At 38.8% G+C, this 18,524-nt stretch overlaps 1 protein-coding gene across 9 annotated transcripts in view; it reads left to right on the forward strand.

Moving 5' to 3' along the window:
* RABGAP1 (RAB GTPase activating protein 1) overlaps positions 1 to 18,524 on the forward strand; it is a 159,944-nt gene that overhangs the window by 113,433 nt on the left and 27,987 nt on the right. For all 9 annotated transcript variants that reach the window (XM_055541077.1, XM_055541074.1, XM_055541078.1 and 6 more), the window contains 6 exons: positions 8,145 to 8,258; positions 11,964 to 12,038; positions 15,409 to 15,534; positions 16,135 to 16,278; positions 17,830 to 17,871; positions 18,109 to 18,237. In XM_055541077.1, coding sequence (XP_055397052.1) covers positions 8,145 to 8,258; positions 11,964 to 12,038; positions 15,409 to 15,534; positions 16,135 to 16,278; positions 17,830 to 17,871; positions 18,109 to 18,237 — 630 coding nt within the window. The remainder of the gene's footprint in view (positions 1 to 8,144; positions 8,259 to 11,963; positions 12,039 to 15,408; positions 15,535 to 16,134; positions 16,279 to 17,829; positions 17,872 to 18,108; positions 18,238 to 18,524) is intronic.

Raw genomic sequence — 18,524 nt, forward strand, 5'->3', positions numbered from 1 at the left:
AGACAGCTCTGACTAACTGGCTCATTGTGGTTTTAATTGGCATTGTCCTGGTAACTGCTTTTTCATTTACTTATCTAATGTGTCTGCTCAAATTTTTGCCCATTTTATTAGGTCATGTCTTTACGTTTTTATATATATTCTGAATATAGTTCCTTTTCAGATACATGTACTACTGGCCTATTTATTCTCTTAATGACACATTTTATAAGCAGAAAATTTTTAATTTTGGTGAAATCCAATTATTTTTCCTCTAAATGATTCTAGGGGTGCAATAAGTTTTTGTCATGCTGCAGTTTCACAATTGAAGCTGATAACAACGATCTATTGTTGTTTGAGCTATTCATGAAACAGTTTTATTTCAAAGATTTAACAACTCCCAACATGCCTGTAGTTTTCTCTTTGTGTTGCTGTTTTATATTCTATGTGTTTGTTAAAATTAAAACTGAGTTTTAATTTTAATTCAAGGGAATTCCCTGGCAATCCAGAGGTTGGACTTGGCACTTTCACTGTGGGGTGCTAGATTCAGTCCTTGGTTGGGGAACTAAGATCCTGCAAGCTGCACAGTGTGGCCAAAAATACATACATAAAACTGAATTGAAGAGAATTCACATATCCTAGGCTGAATAAAAACCATTAACCCACAGTAATATATATTTTTAATATAGACTCCTTTTGTATCATTTCTCTTGATAATTGCAGGATGATTTATTTTGCATTTTGAGCTGAAGGACCCAGTCTTTACTCTGTTCTATTTCTTTCTCTTTTTTGTTTTGAGAAGACGTGTGAATCTTTATTATCACATTGTAGTGGAAAATGTTGAAATCATCTAAATGTTTATCCACAGTAGAATAGATAAATAACTCTATACATAAATAACTACATAGTTATACAGTTAAATGCACTTGAGCTATGTTTATCACCATAGATTAATCATTAAAATATCATCAGATCAGATCAGTCGCTCAGTAGTGTCCGACTCTTTGCGACCCCATGAATCGCAGCACGCCAGGCCTCCCTGTCCATCACTAACTCCCGGAGTTCGCGCAGACTCACGTCCATCGAGTCAGTGATGCCATCCAGCCATCTCATCCTCTGTCGTCCCCTCCTCCTCCTGCCCCCAATCCCTCCCAGCATCAGAGTCTTTTGCAATGAGTCAACTCTTCACATGAGGTGGCCAAAGTACTGGAGTTTCAGCTTTCACATCATTCCTTCCAAAGAAATCCCAGGGCTGATCTCCTTCAGAATGGACTGGTTGGATCTCCTTGCAGTCCAAGGGACTCTCAAGAGTCTTCTCCAACACCACAGTTCAAAAGCATCAATTCTTCTGCGCTCAGCCTTCTTCACAGTCCAACTCTCACATCCATACATGACCACAGGAAAAACCATAGCCTTGACTAGACGAACCTTTGTTGGCAAAGTAATGTCTCTGCTTTTCAGTATGCTATCTAGGTTGGTCATAACTTTGCTTCCAAGGAGTAAGCGTCTTCTAATTTCATGGCTGCAGTCACCATCTGTAGTGATTTTGGAGCCCCAGAAAAATCAAGTCTGACACTGTTTCCACTGTTTCCCCATCTATTTCCCATGAAGTGGTGGGACCAGATACCATGATCTTCGTTTTCTGAATGTTGAGCTTTAAGCCAACTTTTTCACTCTCCATTTTCACTTTCATCAAGAGGCTTTTTAGTTCCTCTTCACTTTCTGCCATAAGGGTGGTGTCATCTGCATATCTGAGGTTATTGATATTTCTCCCGGAAATCTTGATTCCAGCTTGTGTTTTTTCCAGTCCAGCGTTTCTCATGATGTACTCTGAATAGAAGTTAAATAAACAGGGTGACAATATACAGCCTTGACGAACTCCTTTTCCTATTTGGAACCAGTCTGTTGTTCCAAGTCCAGTTCTAACTGTTGTTTCCTGACCTGCATAGAAATTTCTCAAGAGGCAGATCAGGTGGTCTGGTATTCCCATCTTCTGAAGAATTTTCCACAGTTTATTGTGATCCACACAGTCAAAGGCTTTGGCATAGTCAATAAAGCAGAAATAGATGTTTTTCTGGAACTCTCTTGCTTTTTCTATGATCCAGCAGATGCTGGCAATTTGATCTCTGGTTCCTCTGCCTTTTCTAAAACCAGCTTGAACACCAGGAAGTTCACGGTTCCCATATTGCTGAAGCCTGGCTTGGAGAATTTTGAGCATTACTTTACTAGCGTGCGAGATGAGTGCAATTGTGCGGCAGTTTGAGCATTCTTTGGCATTGCCTTTCTTTGGGATTGGAATGAAAACTGACCTTTTCCAGTCCTGTGGCCACTGCTGAGTTTTCCAAATTTGCTGGCATATTGAGTGCAGCACTTTCACAGCATCATCTTTCAGGATTTGGAATAGCTCCACTGGAATTCCATCACCTCCACTAGCTTTGTTCGTAGTGATGCTTTCTAAGGCCCACTTGACTTCACATTCCAAGATGTCTGGCTCTAGGTCAGTGATCACACCATCGTGATTATCTGGGTCGTGAAGATCTTTTTTGTACAGTTCTTTTGTGTATTCTTGCCACCTCTTCTTAATATCTTCTGCTTCTGTTAGGTCCATACCATTTCTGTCCTTTATCGAGCTCATCTTTGCATGAAATGTTCCTTTGGTATCTCTGATTTTCTTGAAGAGATCTCTAGTCTTTCCCATTCTGTTGTTTTCCTCTATTTCTTTGCATTGATTGCTGAAGAAGGCTTTCTATCTCTTCTTGCTATTCTTTGGAACTCTGCATTCAGATGTTTATATCTTTCCTTTTCTCCTTTGCTTTTCGCTTCGCTTCTCTTTTCACAGCTATTTGTAAGGCCTCCCCAGACAGCCATTTTGCTTTTTTGCATTTCTTTTCCATGGGGATGGTCTTGATCCCTGTCTCCTGTACAGTGTCATGAACCTCATTCCATAGTTCATCAGGCACTCTATCAGATCTAGGCCCTTAAATCTATTTCTCACTTCCACTGTATGATATAGTATTGAACAAAAGAAGCTACTGAAGAAGACATGGATTATAATGTCATTTAAAGAAAATACTTTAAACATTCTGTAAAGAGTATATATGGTTTGTAGATACTGTATTCATATACATATATTAATACATGCATCTACACACATATATGTACATAACATACATTAAAATATGCCTGGCAATGATAGCAAAATCAGGATAGTGGTTAACTATAAAAGGAAGAGGGCATAGCAGATTCGAATTAGGTGTACAGAGTTGTATCTATGATGTTTGCTTTCTTAATCTTGATAATCTACACGTGTATTCATTATATGTTCTCTATACTTTTGTCATTACTGAAATATTTCATAATAAAACCCCTGAGGAAACAAATTTTCAGTTTTGGGATGGCTTGGTAAAATCAATATACTTCCCTAAAGGTACTGATAAAGCACTTAATTTTTTAAAATAACCTTACTTTCTTATTTTGTTAAAAAATAAAGAGAAGGCACAAGGGGGGGGCTCTGTTCTATTTCTCATGACAGTTATTCTCTTGCCTGCATATGACACAGTTTGAAAGTCACTAATGAATCAATCATCATAGCAATCTTGGTTTTTTTTCCAGGTATTTAGTCAGAATGTCTTTAATTATTAATAAGGTTCTCTTCTGATTGGTCTCATGCCTCTTTCACATGATTCTTGAATTAATAAACATTAGCATTAGAGATTGTGGTTTGGGGAGAGCTGTTGATCACATGAGCATTGTCATCACTCAATTTTAAGGAAGATTTTGGATTTTTCTTTGATATATTTATCAGGCACTAAGTGTGGGTCATGATTTTGCTAGGCTCTGTGGAAGTTACAAAACTAAATCACAGTTTCTAACCCTATGTAAATAGTTTTATAGGAAAATAAGGTATTCAAAAGTAAAAACAATACACATTCGGTGAACCGTGTGTGTGTGTACTCGATAACAGTGTGTGTGCCCACGCACATTTGTGTGCATGAGTGTGTGCTTATTTGTGTGTGGATGTGTGTGTGTTTAGAGGACAGCCCCAGCTCTCAGGGTGCTGGATGCTGTGCCTGCTTTCACTTTTATCAGGTGTTTTATATATGTGTCAGACAGTTCTGGAAGCTCTTTGTTGTTGTTCAGTCACTAAGTCATACCCCATTGTCTTGTGATCCCAGTGGATTGTAGCCCACCAGGCTCCTCTGTCCATCAGATTTCCCAGGCAAGAATACTAGAGGGTTGCCATTTGCTCTTCAAGGGGATCTTCCCAGGTGAGCTAACCAATTTCGCCTTCATTGCAGGCAGATTCTTTACCACTGAGCCACCAGGGAAGCCTTGGAAGCTCTTTACCTGTTTATAATTTATAGATTATTTAATGTGACCATCATTACAACTTTATAAGGTAGATTATATTAACCAGAGAAGACAAGCTTACCTTAAGTTTCTCAGCCAAGTAAGAGAGTAAGGCCAGCTTTTAAACCCAGATACATCTGACTCTAAGCTAAGCCCCTGGTTTTAAGGCCTTAAAGATGAATTGGCATCATTTTCATTTTTTAGGTACATATAGCTAAACTAGTTGGAGAAGGTGATGGCAACCCACTCCAGTACTCTTGGCTGGGAAATCCCGTGGGTGGAGGAGACTGGTAGGCTGCAGTGCATGGGGTCGCAAAGAGTCGGACACGACTGAGCAACTGCACTTTCACTTTTCACTTTCATACACTGGGGAGGGAAATGGCAACCCACTCCAGTGTTCTTGCCTGGAGAATCCCAGGGACGGGGGAGCCTGGTGGGCTGCCGTCTATGGGGTCGCACAGAGTCGGACACGACTGAAGCGACTTAGCAGCAGCTAAACTAGTACTGGGAATTCTTAATCTAAAGGACCTGAATCATCCAGAGACTCTTGTTTGGTTGTATGTGTATCCTCTCTTGTTTGTTTTCCATTTTAAAATCACCTTTATTTAGATATGATATATGTACAATAAAATTCACCAGCTTTAAGTGAACAATACAACATGTTTTAATTAGTACCATGGATGTGATGGATAATTCCATCACTTCAAAAATAATTCCATCACTTCCATTCATTCTTACTTCAGTTCAGTTCAATTGATCAGTCGTGACCAACGATTTGCAACCCCATGGACTGTAAGCACGCCAGGCTTCCCTGTCCATCACCAACTCCGGAGCTTACTCAAACTCAGTCCATTGAGTCGGTGATACCATCCAACCATTTCATCCTCTGTCATTCCTTTCTCCCACCTTCAATCTTTCCTAGTATCAGGATCTTTTCCAATGAATCAGTTCTTTGCATCAGGTGGCCAAAATATTGGAGTTTCAGCTTCAGCATTAGTCCTTCCAATGAATATTCAGACTGATTTCCTTTAGAATGGACTGGTTGGATCTCTTTGCAATCCAAGGAACTCTCAAGAGTCTTCTCCAACACCACAGTTCAAAAGCATCAATTCTTTGGCGCTGTGCTTTCTTTATGGTCCACCTCTCACATCCATACATGACTACTGGAAAAACCATAGCTTTGACTAGAAAAACCTTTCTTGGCAAAGTAATGCCTCTGCTTTTTAATATGCATGTTAAAAAGTTCTCTTAGCTCTTTAAAATCAGCCTTCTCCCTTGAGCCCCAGCCCCTTCCAAACATTGATCTGCTTTCCGTACCTTGTGATTTTGTCTTTTGTAGAATTTCATATACATGGAATTATAGAAAGTAGTCTTTTATGTCAGTCTTATTTCATACAGTCTCATGCTTTTGTGATCTATCATGTTGCATTATCACTGGGTTTTTCCCCTTTTATTGCTGAGTAGTATTCCATCACCATATGAATGTACCACAGTTTCTTTATCCATTTACCCACTGGAGCCCAGTTTGGGCCATCAGGAATCACACTGCTACAAACATTTGAGTTCAAGTATTTACATGCATTTTTATTTTCATTTCTCTTGGATAACTGTGTAGACATGAGTCACTAAATTGCATGATAAGCATATGTTTAACTGTATAAGAAACTTCCAAATGGTTTCTATAGTATTTGTACCATTTTGCATTACCACCAGCAATATATGAGAGTTCAAGTTGTTCTTCACCCTTTGCTAGTCCTTTGTATATTGGGTACTTTTCATTTTAGCATTTAGTGACCATGCAGAGAAATCTCATTGTACTTCTAATTTATATTTTGCTGATAACTAACGATGTTGATATTTTTCGTGTGCTTATTTGCCATCTCTGTGTCTTTCGTGAAGCATTTATTCCATCTTTTACCGCCATTCCCCTCCTCCCTTTAAATCGGTTGTTTGTCACCTTTTATATGTTTCGGATATAAGTCACTTATCAGATAGATTTTATAGGTGATTTATCCTGTTCATGGCTTCCATTTTTCATGTTTTTAACACTAAGTTTTGAATATTAAAGATTTTTAATTTGATGAATTCCAGTTTATCATCTTTTTCTTTATGATTTTGTGACTCATAGGGACCCCTCTAGGTAGCTTTGCAGACCTCCTCCTGTTCAGCTTTTCTCTTTGGTACTCTGAGCTGCGGAGTCTAGCTACCTTGCCCTCCCTGAATTCTGCTGTCTGTTTTCTCAACTCAGGGAAGTACTCCCTATCCCCAGCTCTGTTTCCTGTCTGTGTGTTACAGCCTAGAAGCTGCCACCAGGCAAATAACCACTGTAGTCTTTAATTCTCACCTTGCATTTTGTGCTGTCAGGGATCACCACAGCTCAGAGCTGCCCTGACTGTTGTTACTGATGCATTACAAACTAGTAGTCAGAAAAATAAAAAATCCTGGTAGTCTGCCAGCAGATCTCTTTGGAAAGCAGTTTGGCAGTGTCACTGTAGGCTTAAATAGTTCGCAGGTTAAGAAAGAGCATAGGCTTAAAGTTAGCTCACTAATGATGGAGGTTGAAAGGATAAGACTAGTATTTAAGCATACAAACTTTGTAATGAGTAGTAATAATGAGTAGTAAATAAGCCAAAAATCTAAGCACAGTATGTATGTAGACAGTAATACTGAACTATAATGTGATACTGCTACACTGGCAGTCATTTTACAATACAGTATAAATGGATCAAAGTGGAACTGTCACTCAGTCGACTCTGCGACTCCATGGAGAGTAACGTGCTCTACACTGTACATTTACATGATGTTACATGTCAAATTTATACAGTAAAAAAAATTTTTTAATGTAAAGTTATTTTAGATTCCACAACTGTAAAATATTTACGGCCCTGGGAACCTGATTACCTAAAAGGCTAGAAAAATTACCAGACCCAAAAAAAAAAATTACTAATTTTTCATTTGAAACAAGAGTGTCAGGCTCTTAGATGGTGTGCTGAATATAATGCAGTCTCACTGAGGAGAATCAAGTCTGTTGTCTTAGCTATGAAGACAATGCATTGCTAAAACAGAAGGTCATGTTTCTGTGCTCCAATTCTTTAGCACATGAGCAAATAAAATTTAACAAAGGGAAGCTATTAGAAATAGCTGGGTGTTTGGCATATTTTGTGCATTACTGACATTCGTTTAGTTTTAATTACTTATTGTAGAAGAGGAAACAGTTTTTCTCCATTGGTAAAAAAGCAAGGGATATTTTCCCATAGCCCATTTGAATCCCTTGGCATTTTTTTTTTCCCCTTGGCATTTGATAGTCTAGTTTCATATTGAGTAGACAGCTGTGTGAGTTTTTATGCCATTTGCCCCTGGGTAAGTTCCAATCCGGGAACTTCTGTTTTCCCTTTGAGAACCTGGCCCATTAGTTTTGTGCCAAAGGATCAATTAAAGCAGCAATTTTTGTACCCAGTTTTTCTAACAGGAACATTTTGCCTCTTTCTTTTGAGGTTAGATTGAGTATTTTCCTATGGGAAATCCGCTTTGAAACACATTTTCCTTCTTAACAATAGAAAGGTTATCACCTGCACTTCCTTGCAGCAGAGATGGAGTATACATGAGGTGTATACAGTGAAACGGGTCTCTTTTCTTTCTTTTTTTTTCCCCCCTTAGTATTTGCTTTTCCTTCCCTGAAGACGCAGGCATGCATGTGTGTATGTATGTTCCTGCAGCATTTTAAAGCAGGTAAATTAGAAGACAACCTTGTTGTATTAGCCTAGACAAGTACATCATCACTGACTACTGAACCTTCTTGCTTCCTGGTGTTTCCACAGGAGTCTCCCCAGGACAGTGCTATCACTCGTGATATTAACCGGACATTCCCAGCCCATGACTACTTTAAGGACACAGGAGGAGATGGACAAGATTCTTTATATAAAATATGCAAGGTATTTCATACCCAAAAAAAGACTGTTTTAGGTGGTTATTCTGTTCCTTTGGAATTATGCAAAAGATAACTGCAAAATGTAATTTGTATTTTATGTCCAAGAATGCAAAAAAAGAGAATAGTTTTTGTAAAACCAAAAGTAACAACACAATTTTAGATTCATGGTGAACAGGAAATAATTTAAAATAAAATGGTAGGATTTCTTTTAATCAGGACTTTTCAGTCAGTAGTTCCCTGGTACCACATTTAGACTCACGAGTTGGTTTTATGTTACAAGCCTCTGAGTCCTACGGCATTACAAACTCCTTTTTAGTATTCACATTGTAAGTGATGAATTTGACTTTCTTGGTCCTCAGAACTAGGCTTTGGTCTATTCCCCCTAAAACTAAGCAAGTACCTATGTAGCACCTACTATATAGGAAGTATAAGGCACAAGACATACCCTCAAGGAATTTGCATATTATGGTTGAGAAGGCAAAACCAACGGCTAGTTTTAGGACAGACTAGCAATAAAAGACAATGTCTCCAATGATAAATTGGAAGTGTTAGCCACTCAGTCATGTCTGACTCTGGGACCCCATGGACTATAGCCCACCAGACTCTTCTGTCCATGGAATTCTCCAGGCAAGAATACTGCATTGGGTAGCCATTCCTTTCTCCAGGGGATTTTCCTGACCCAGGATTCAACCTGGGTCACCTGCATCGCAGGAGGATACTTTACTGTCTGAGCCACCAGGGAAGCCCCAGTGATAAACCAGATGCTTTAAACCATAAAGACGCTTGGAACTTAGCGAACTATTTTTTGGGTTTAATTTCAGTTTCCTCATAGAACTTACAGAGCTATCATTTCTGTTGTGATCCTCTTGTCATCATCCTTTTTAACCTCTTCTCAGTTGTGCTTCCCATTTAAGGAAACAATCTAACTATCCCTCACCTTCCTGAAAAATGTCCCAGAAAGAAACCCTGTTCTCACTGACTCTGATCCCATACTCCTGACCCCCTATGCTGTGGTTTCTCTCTCATGATGATCTTAATTACAGCTCTATCTGCTCCTGATTTCTCCTCCTCCTGGTTAAGCTCTCACTTCTGTAACAATTTCGTTGATTCCCTCCCACATGACTTTTTATCTCACATGCGCGAGTCCCTAAAACAGAGGCCTTCCTCTGGGCGCTCAGCCACTGGTTACCGTGGCTCCACTGTCTCCCGGGTGACTCCCTCCACCCGCAGCCTCAGTTGTCACCGCTGCATAAATGTTTCCGAATCTACATCAGCTCAAGGCCTGAATTTCCAGCTGCTTTTTGATCTCCTTGCGGAAGTCTGTCAAGTATATCAGAAAAGGTATAATAATACAGTCCATTTAAAAACATACTTCATTATGAAAATTTTCAAACATCCATAGAAGTTGAATAGTGTAAATGAGTTTGTTTATATCCCTACCCAGAATTTATCAGCATATTGCCACAGTTGCTTCATCTTCCCTAAAGTGCTTTAAAGCAAACTTCAAACATCACAGTCCTAAAGTCTTCACCACACATCAAAAAAATAAGATCATTATCCACCTGTGGCATTAACGAGCAATACCATCCAGTTGCTGTTCCATAATCAGATTTCCCTAAATGTCTGTACAGTTTAGTTAGAATCAGGATCCAGCAATATTCCCACTGTGGGTGGTTGTTACATCTCTTTTAATGAAAAACAGTCCTTTTACCCCCATGCCGTTGTCTTGCTGAAGATACAATCATTTTTCAGTTCCTTCCTTTGGCCACCTTCAGTTTGATATGATTGTTGTCTCTTGCAGCAGTACTTCCCTCTCTATTCACTGCCCTGGTACAGGCCACTATCATATGTTGCTGGCACTTACATAAAAGCTGCCTTGCATTAGTCTCCCTGCCTTTGGGTTCAAGCCTATTTATTATTTTCTCTGTGTTGACCCTAGAACAGGATCATTTTAGTGGCGTCTGTTAAGCGCACAGAATGGAATCAAAATTCCTTAGTTTATTTCCTGTTCCTAAATCCATTAGCTTAGTATTAAAGGCATTCTGTAATATATCCTGGCTTATTCCCTAAATATTTTATGCTTCAATCATATTGAACTTCTCACTGTACTCTGGTTGATTTGCTTGTCAGACTTCCCAACTGAACTGTGAACTTCTCAAGGGCAAGAATCATTTCTTACATATATTAGCATCTATAGCCCTTGGCACGGTGCATGCCATATTATAGTAGGTGCTCACTAAATGTTGATGAATTAATGAAATGCCTTTTCTTCCCCATATTTCCTTACAGCCTCCGTGAACCTTACATTCCAAACATTTCCCAAATGTGTTACGTACTTTCATGTCTGTATGCGTTCCTTCAGGAATGCTCCCCTCCATTCTATACCTATAGAAAATGCTCCCCTCCATTCTGTACCTATAGAAAATTTAATAGGTTTTTATTCTAGGACATAATTGGTAAAGCCATACACTAAGTACTTTACTTGAGGGGACTAAGAATAATACATCAGCTCTATTATATAAATACTGTGATTATTCTCATCATACAAATAAGGAATGTAAGTAGTGGGCCTAAGAGCCAGACCAGACATTAGCAGTTGTGGAGTTCCAGCACAACTATTAACTGTGAAACCTTGAATCTTTCTTTACTAATCAAATGTTTATTAGTACCTTCATCCGTATTGTCAAATAGCTTTCCACAGACCTGTGTTAGCATATGTTACTGCTAGTTTTTAACAGCCTTAATGAAACTGGTTTTAACACTTGTTAGTTTCTACTGATTTGATAGGTAGAAAGTTGTCTCATTAAATTATAAAAGATCATTTCTAAATCTCTCTGTGCATCTTGTCTTTGGAAAAGATGGGTGTTTCTTGTTCTGTAGGCCCTCTCATCAGATAAAATTTGACAAAGTGGGGGATATAATGAGATTATATTGAATTTCACCTGAATTTATGAAAGCATGTTTACACATATAAACATTGCCAGTGTTTGGTGAGTGCCTGGCATGTGTTGATGTGCTGCTAGGTTGAATAGGGCACCACCCCTGCCCATATGAAGTTACGAGTCTAGTAGAGAGGAGGGACCTCTAAAATGCAGTGTGTTAAGTGCTGTAATAAGCACACATTTGTAGTAAGTACCATAGACCTACCGAGGAGAGAAAGAATCCTGGGAAAATGGGATATGTTTGGAACCTTAAGGAAGAGCACGTTTTCCAGGCAGAGAAGAAAAAAAAGCGTGAGCAAAGACAGACAGAATGACAATGTTTTTTTTAGTGCTAAAATAATTTTTGCTTAACCTTACTGCTCCCTGGCTACAAGAAGTGGCGTGACAGGTTTATGTATTGAAAAGAAAAGTTGGAATTGAAGAGAAATGTTTGCATCATTCAGTGACCATCAGAATGCCATAGTGGAGTGGGGGTAGCATTTTTGGGGTTCCTGTGTTCCGAGTTTCTGTAAGGCAACTATGACTCAAGAGTGGCTGCGTTTGGGACTTCCCGGGTGGCCCGTTGGCTGAGACTCCCAGCTCCCAAGGCAAGGGGCCTAGGTTCGACCCCTGCCTGGTCAGAGAACTAGCTCCCCCGTACAACAACTCAAAGACCTCACATGCTGCAACTAAGACCCAGTGCAGCCAAATAAATAAAGTTTTGTGTTTTGTTTTGTTTTTAAGACTGGCTACATTCATTTACACCTCCTGTGGTTTTTTCCCCCCAGGCTTATTCTGTGTATGATGAAGAGATTGGCTATTGCCAAGGCCAGTCATTTCTCGCTGCTGTTCTGCTTCTCCATGTGAGTAATTAGGTCTCTGTGTATTTCTTAACACATGTCCTGCCTCAGACTTGATCATGGCTTTGTATTGCCTTTGGGCAGACTCTAGTGCATGAGTGTTAACTCCTATATCCGGAAACCTTTTTCTTAATATAATGTCATCATGGGAGAGAAACATGGTAAAAATAAATGACAGTGTTGAAAATTGGTACAAGGGCAGAACTTTTTTTATTACTAGGATAATTGGACAGACTTTAGTCTTGGTTAAACCCTTTGGGGACGTTTTATCTTCTCTAAAGTAGCAGCTGTCATCAGTCTTTGCTTTGAGATTTATGTATTGGGCTAGAACGGCGAAGTTGGCTTGCTTCCGTGCCATTTTATTCATTCATTCAGCAAAGACCTTTATCCTCCCTCTTCTTAGTGTTTCTTTAAATCCACAACAGAATTGAAAAATTGTTAAGGTGAACACCTGTATACACTTGACTTAATTTATCAGTTCATTATTCTTCCACACTGCCTTCTCTGCATCTCTTTTCCTTCCTTTTTCACACACACAGAACACGGGTGTTTTATATTTTTATGGAAGAATTTTTTGAAATTACTTTTGGATAATATAAGTAGCAAATATAAAAATATTCCACTCCTAAATACTTATGTATGTATCTCCTGAGGACCTAACCAGAATATCACAGGCAGATCTAACAAATCAGCAATGTCTTACCCACAGTCCACATTCAGTTTTCCGTATTTACTCAGTGAAGTCCTTATAGCTCTTTTTTTCCTAACCCATATCAGTAAAGATTCAAACATCACATTTGATTGTCATTGCTTTTTATTTTTAATCTAAACTGTCCTCTTTGCCTTTTTGTGTGTCCCATGCCATTGACAATTTGGAAAATTCAAGCCTTGTAAGACATCCCAAATTCTTGATTTGTCTGATCATTTCCTCATGATTCAAGTTAAAATGTTTGGCAAAATACCCCACAGATGGTGGTAGGAGAGTTTTTGAGCACCTCTTATGGTCTGAACTGTGCTAGATAGACATCAGGAGTGAATAAAGTAAATATGGCCCCAGTCCTTGTGGATGCAGAGCTAGTTGTAGGCAAAAAAGCAGTGCAAGTATGTCATTGTTAATTTCAGTGGCTCTATGAAGGTACAGTGAAAAGTATGATACAGGATAATAACAAGGAAGCCTCATTTACAGACTTCTCTGGCAAGGTAACCTCTAACAGGAACCCTGAAAAAGGAAAAGGGGCATCCATTCTCTTTTGTACTTTTCTGTATCATTTAACTTTCTTTATACATTGTTGTAAAAATAATAGAACTATTTTGAGAACTAGAGTGGAGAGTAGCGCATTCCCGGCAAAGAGAATAGTATAGTATATGCTGCTGCTAAGTCGCTTCAGTCGTGTCTGACTCTGTGTGACCCCGTAGATGGCAGCCCACCAGGCTCCCCCATCCCTGGGATTCTCCAAGCAAGAACACTGGAGTGGGTTGCCATTTCCTTCTCCAATGCATGAAAGTGAAAGTGAAGTCACTCAGTTGTGTCCGACTCTTAGCGATCCCATGGACTGCAGCCCACCAGGCTCCTCCGTCCATGGGATTTTCCAGGCAAGAGTACTGGAGTGGGGTGCCATTGCCTTCTCCGAGTATAGTATATAGAAGCCCTGAAATGGGGAAAACTTGGCATCTGGAAGGAACTGAAAGAAGGGCAGTGTGACCGGAGCATCAGGAGCCATGGGGAGTGGGGGAGGGAGCTAGAGAGGCCAAGACCGATTTGAAGGAGAGCTGTGGAGGCCAGGCCACACAGTCTAGATTTTGTTTCTCTAAGGAGAGGAAGTTGCTGAAGAGGTTTAATCCATTTTGTGTAGGTTGTAATACAAGTGTAACAAAACCACTTTACATCTTCTTGCTATGAACCTAGCTGATTGGTATTGGTAGGCATGCAAAAATTTGACAAAGCTATGACATTGATAAAGAAAAAGTCAAGTGTTTTTCCCCCAGTCTTATTTACATGTAATTGACAAATTAAAATTGTGTATATAAGGTGTAAAATGTGATGATTTGATATACTATGCATTGTGAAATGATTCTCACCTTCAAGCTGATTAACACTGCATCATGAGGTCAAGTTTTAAATTTTTGTTTTGTTGTTTTCATCATACTTTAATATCTCAGAGTCTCACCAAGTCTATATGGTTTGTCTTTGTTCTCAACTTTAGTGCAAGGACGTTTATCCGCATTTAAGTATCACAACACTTTTAAAATGAGTTTCCCAATCAAATCCCCAGTATCTTGGTTTGAACTCTATGCTGCTTGCCATTGTGTTTAAAATAAGTGTTTGATTCAGAGCAGGGGCACATGTGCTGCATAACATCAGAAATGTCACTCTAGGCAGGCCATGTCTCCCTCAGCCGGTGAGGAGTGAAGTTGTCTTGATGATAAAGACCTCAAAGGTCTGGTCCTTTGCCCCCGATGCCCTTACCTTTCCAACAATGATTTGCTATCCTTTTCTCATTTCATTACTTAGTCTGATTTGCTCTTTAGCTTTGCTTTATTCCCAGTTTCTTTGCTCAGCCCACCGTCATCATCGTGTTCAACAGAAACCCATTCACCTTCCTGACATTTGAAAAGCTTGCTATGGTCACATCATGCCTTAAATATTTCCAGTGTTCTTTTTATATTTTGAAAACTAGACATTTGCCAAGTTCTCAAGAAGATATTTTTCCATAAAGTTACGGAAGATATATAAGTGGTAGCATCTGTAAATAGAAGTGAAGTGAGGGAGGCTTTTTGTAGTATTTTAAGTGTTACTGCAAGCGTTACTGTAATACCTGAAGCATTACTCCAAATATTAGAATACATAAGGTTCTTCTGTAACTAGCCATGTTTTTAGCAACAATGAGGAAGAAGAACATTTTGACTGAAATGAATTAACAGTTAAGGAGGTAAAATGATTTAACAAAGGTCTCGTGATTCGGGGAAGGTGAAACATATACTCGTGCAGTAGGCCTGTTCTTACTCGGTTCGAATCTTGTCCTCCCTCTAAAGCCTATTCCTAGCTCCCTCTGGAATACTCAGTCTTTTTTGTTCTTGTGTTCCCACTGATCTTTCTAATTCATTTTAGTTATTGTAGGAGATTTAGTTATTAATTGTATGAGAGGCTCCTCAAGGACAGCAACAGTGTCTGACATAGAGTAGGCATTATTAAATATTTCCTGGTTGAAAGAATGAATGTTATAAAAACGTAACACAACTGAGATCTGAGTTACTGCATACCACTAAATTTCCTAGTATTCAAATAAGAGAGTTTAGGGATGAATTTTACATACTGAAAAACTTCTGTATGTATTTTTGATCCTCCCACCCCTTCCCTCTTTCCCTGTTATAGATGCCTGAGGAACAAGCATTCAGTGTTCTGGTCAAGATCATGTTTGACTATGGTCTCAGGGAACTTTTCAAACAAAACTTTGAAGATTTGCATTGCAAATTTTACCAGTTGGAGCGCCTCATGCAGGTAAAAAGAGAATCCAGCTTGCATTTGCCAATAAGGGTACAGGACTGGGACGAACAGGATTGAAGAAATGGTGCCAAGGAGCAGTAGTGATTCCTTAGCCATCCAGGATCAGGTTTAGTGTATTTCATTTCTCTCCATGTAATAATGATGCCAAGATTAATAAGGTGTTAACCTGATGGGTGTGAGCCAGGTTTTCAGTCTCATAAACACCCAGAAGATCAGATGGGTGTAGAAGCCTTTATTTTAACGCAGCAAACTCAGTCAAGAAATACTTACCAAGGCTCTGAAGCTGACTGGTTGGGAATCTCCTAACAAAAGTGAAACAAACTTTGCCAAACATTTCATAACTTAGAAAAACTGTCCTTTCAGATATTTGTCACCATGTGGGGATTCCTCTTCAGAGCTACTTTGTGAACTGAAAATGAGAGTCCAGTGCTAGTTTCATACCAGATGATAAGTGTTCTTCTGAGCACTTTTTCAGTTTTTATAAAAACACAAATATATGACATTTTTGACCTATTGTTGGCAGATTTATGAGCCTCCTGAGTGAGACTTAAACAGCTGCATATGTGCATAAAGCTAATCAGTCTGCTATTTCAGGAATACATCCCTGACCTGTACAACCACTTCCTGGACATAAGCCTTGAAGCGCACATGTATGCCTCCCAGTGGTTTCTTACGCTCTTCACTGCGAAATTCCCTCTCTACATGGTCTTCCATATCATCGACCTGCTTTTATGTGAGGTGCGTATCAGAGGCCACAGCACTTAGGCTTTTGTTTGTAGTGTCCCTCCTGTGTCACAGGCAGTAACTGCCTTGCCCAGAGTGCAGCTCTGTTCTGTATGGCTGATGAGTGCTCCAAACACTATCTCTTTATTTAAGCTAGGAAGTTTAGGGGTTCAGAGGAGGTGTACCCCCTCTTTTAAAAGACACTTCCTGGAATTTCCAACTGCATTTCCACTTAACCTCTTGTTGGCCAGAACTTAGGTACATGACCACATATCCCTAGCTGCTAAGGATAATTTTTTTTTAAGCTGCCTAGAAATTTTCTTAAACTTGAGAGTCTATTACTAAAAGAAAATAGATATTATAGTAAATAACAGTCTTTGCCACAGCTTAGTTTTAGGTTTTGGAGGGTGTGCCTAAGAAGAAAAAGCTAATTTCAAAAATAATACATGTTTGTTATAGAAAGTATAAGCAAAATGATGTGAAAATACTTCTGATCCCAGTCTAAAGGAAAACTACTTTTAACATTTGATGTATATTCTTTCAGCCTTTTTGTGTGTGTTTTCATATATGTGTATGTGTAAGTTCTGTGTGGAACAGTTTTTTCATATGGTATATTATGTATATTATGACTTTATATGCATATAAAATATGACTATGCTTATATGCTATTCCGTAACCTATTTTTATCTCATACTTGAATATCTATAGACACATACATCTGTACCATCCTCCTTTTTGTTTAATTATCCCATATTTAAAACATACAAAAATCCATTTAAAAATCTGTGTCTTCTGTCTAGCTTGAAACATAAGAAAACATCATTCCAGAAATATACCATTATTCTTACTTACTGTCAGATATTCCATTCTTTGGATAGATCGTAATTTATGTAACCAATTCCTAATCGCAAACCTTTATCTAGTTTTTCACTATTATAAAAAACTACTAAGTAATTACTGTGGGTCTGGTGACAGGCCAAGTAACTTAAACTTTCTGAGCTAATTAGCTCAGAAAACCATTGGGAGATTATTAGTTATAGAAACTGAGGCCTAGAAACTTTTAAAGTTTAACTTGGTCAGCAGATGTTGGTGCCTCCCCTCAGCTGTCCTTTGCCCCAGCACTCCTAGAATGATTAGATGAAGAAAGGCAGGTTGGAGGGAACCCTGAGCAGATTCATTTCTGGGACATAGGACTCCTGGACAGGGTGATTGTTGTCCTTCAAGTGGGCAGTGGAAGAGACACCAGGCATTATTTCACGAGGGATCACAATTTTATGACGAATCTTTTAGTTTGGAAGCATAGTATACTTTGGAAAGCATTCTTGAACTGTGAAAATAGCTGTAGAAAAGCTCTTCTCTCAGAAGAATGGGAAACTGGGTCTACCTTAAGTAGTTTTTCATTGGTGGCCCTGTAATTTTTATTTTCCAAAATATTTTCAAGATACTCCATTTCTTTATTCAAGTTTTTACAGTCTCTCTAAAATTGCGGGCTGTTCTGAAGACAAATAGCTTAATAGTTAGTCCAGTTCTAAACACTGAAAATGTTTTCTGTGTTTTCTCTTTTAGGGAATAAGTGTTATATTTAACGTCGCCCTTGGGTTATTAAAGGTACAGTGCACACTTGTTTGTAAGCTGGGCTATCTGGCATTTCTAATCTCATTCTAAGCAGCCTCTGTGCTCTAGCACTGTCCCTGGCAGTGGACACATGCACGTAGCTCTGGCAAAGGCTGCAGAGTTATCTTCTGGGGATTATAAAGGTGCTGGGATTATGAAATACTTCTTGAGCATCTTTATAGCAAAAAAGCTTCTTTTCTGTACATGGTTGTGTTTTCTTCTTTCTTCAAGACTTCCAAAGATGACTTGCTACTGACAGACTTTGAAGGTGCCCTGAAATTCTTCAGGGTTCAGCTTCCTAAGAGATACCGCTCAGAAGAAAATGCAAAAAAACTAATGGAACTAGCTTGCAACATGAAGGTAAAGTCATTTTTGCATTAATGTAGATTCTTTTGTTAGTGTCTCACTCTTCCTGATAAAACTGTCAACATTTATAATACATTAATAATGTTTTCCTTTGTATTGTATAATTTTCTAAATTGTTTCATATATATTACAGCCTATGAATTAATCTCATTGCTTTCCCCATTTTGAACTCTAGGGAAAGAATTATTATTCCAATTTTGAAGACAAACCAAAGCACAAAGCCACCTAATTTTGTATAGCTAGTTAGTGGCAGAACTCAGGTTTCATGATTTTTATTGTGT

Source organism: Bubalus kerabau, chromosome 11, assembly GCF_029407905.1.
Source record: "Bubalus kerabau isolate K-KA32 ecotype Philippines breed swamp buffalo chromosome 11, PCC_UOA_SB_1v2, whole genome shotgun sequence".
Taxonomy (NCBI): Eukaryota; Metazoa; Chordata; class Mammalia; order Artiodactyla; family Bovidae; genus Bubalus; species Bubalus kerabau.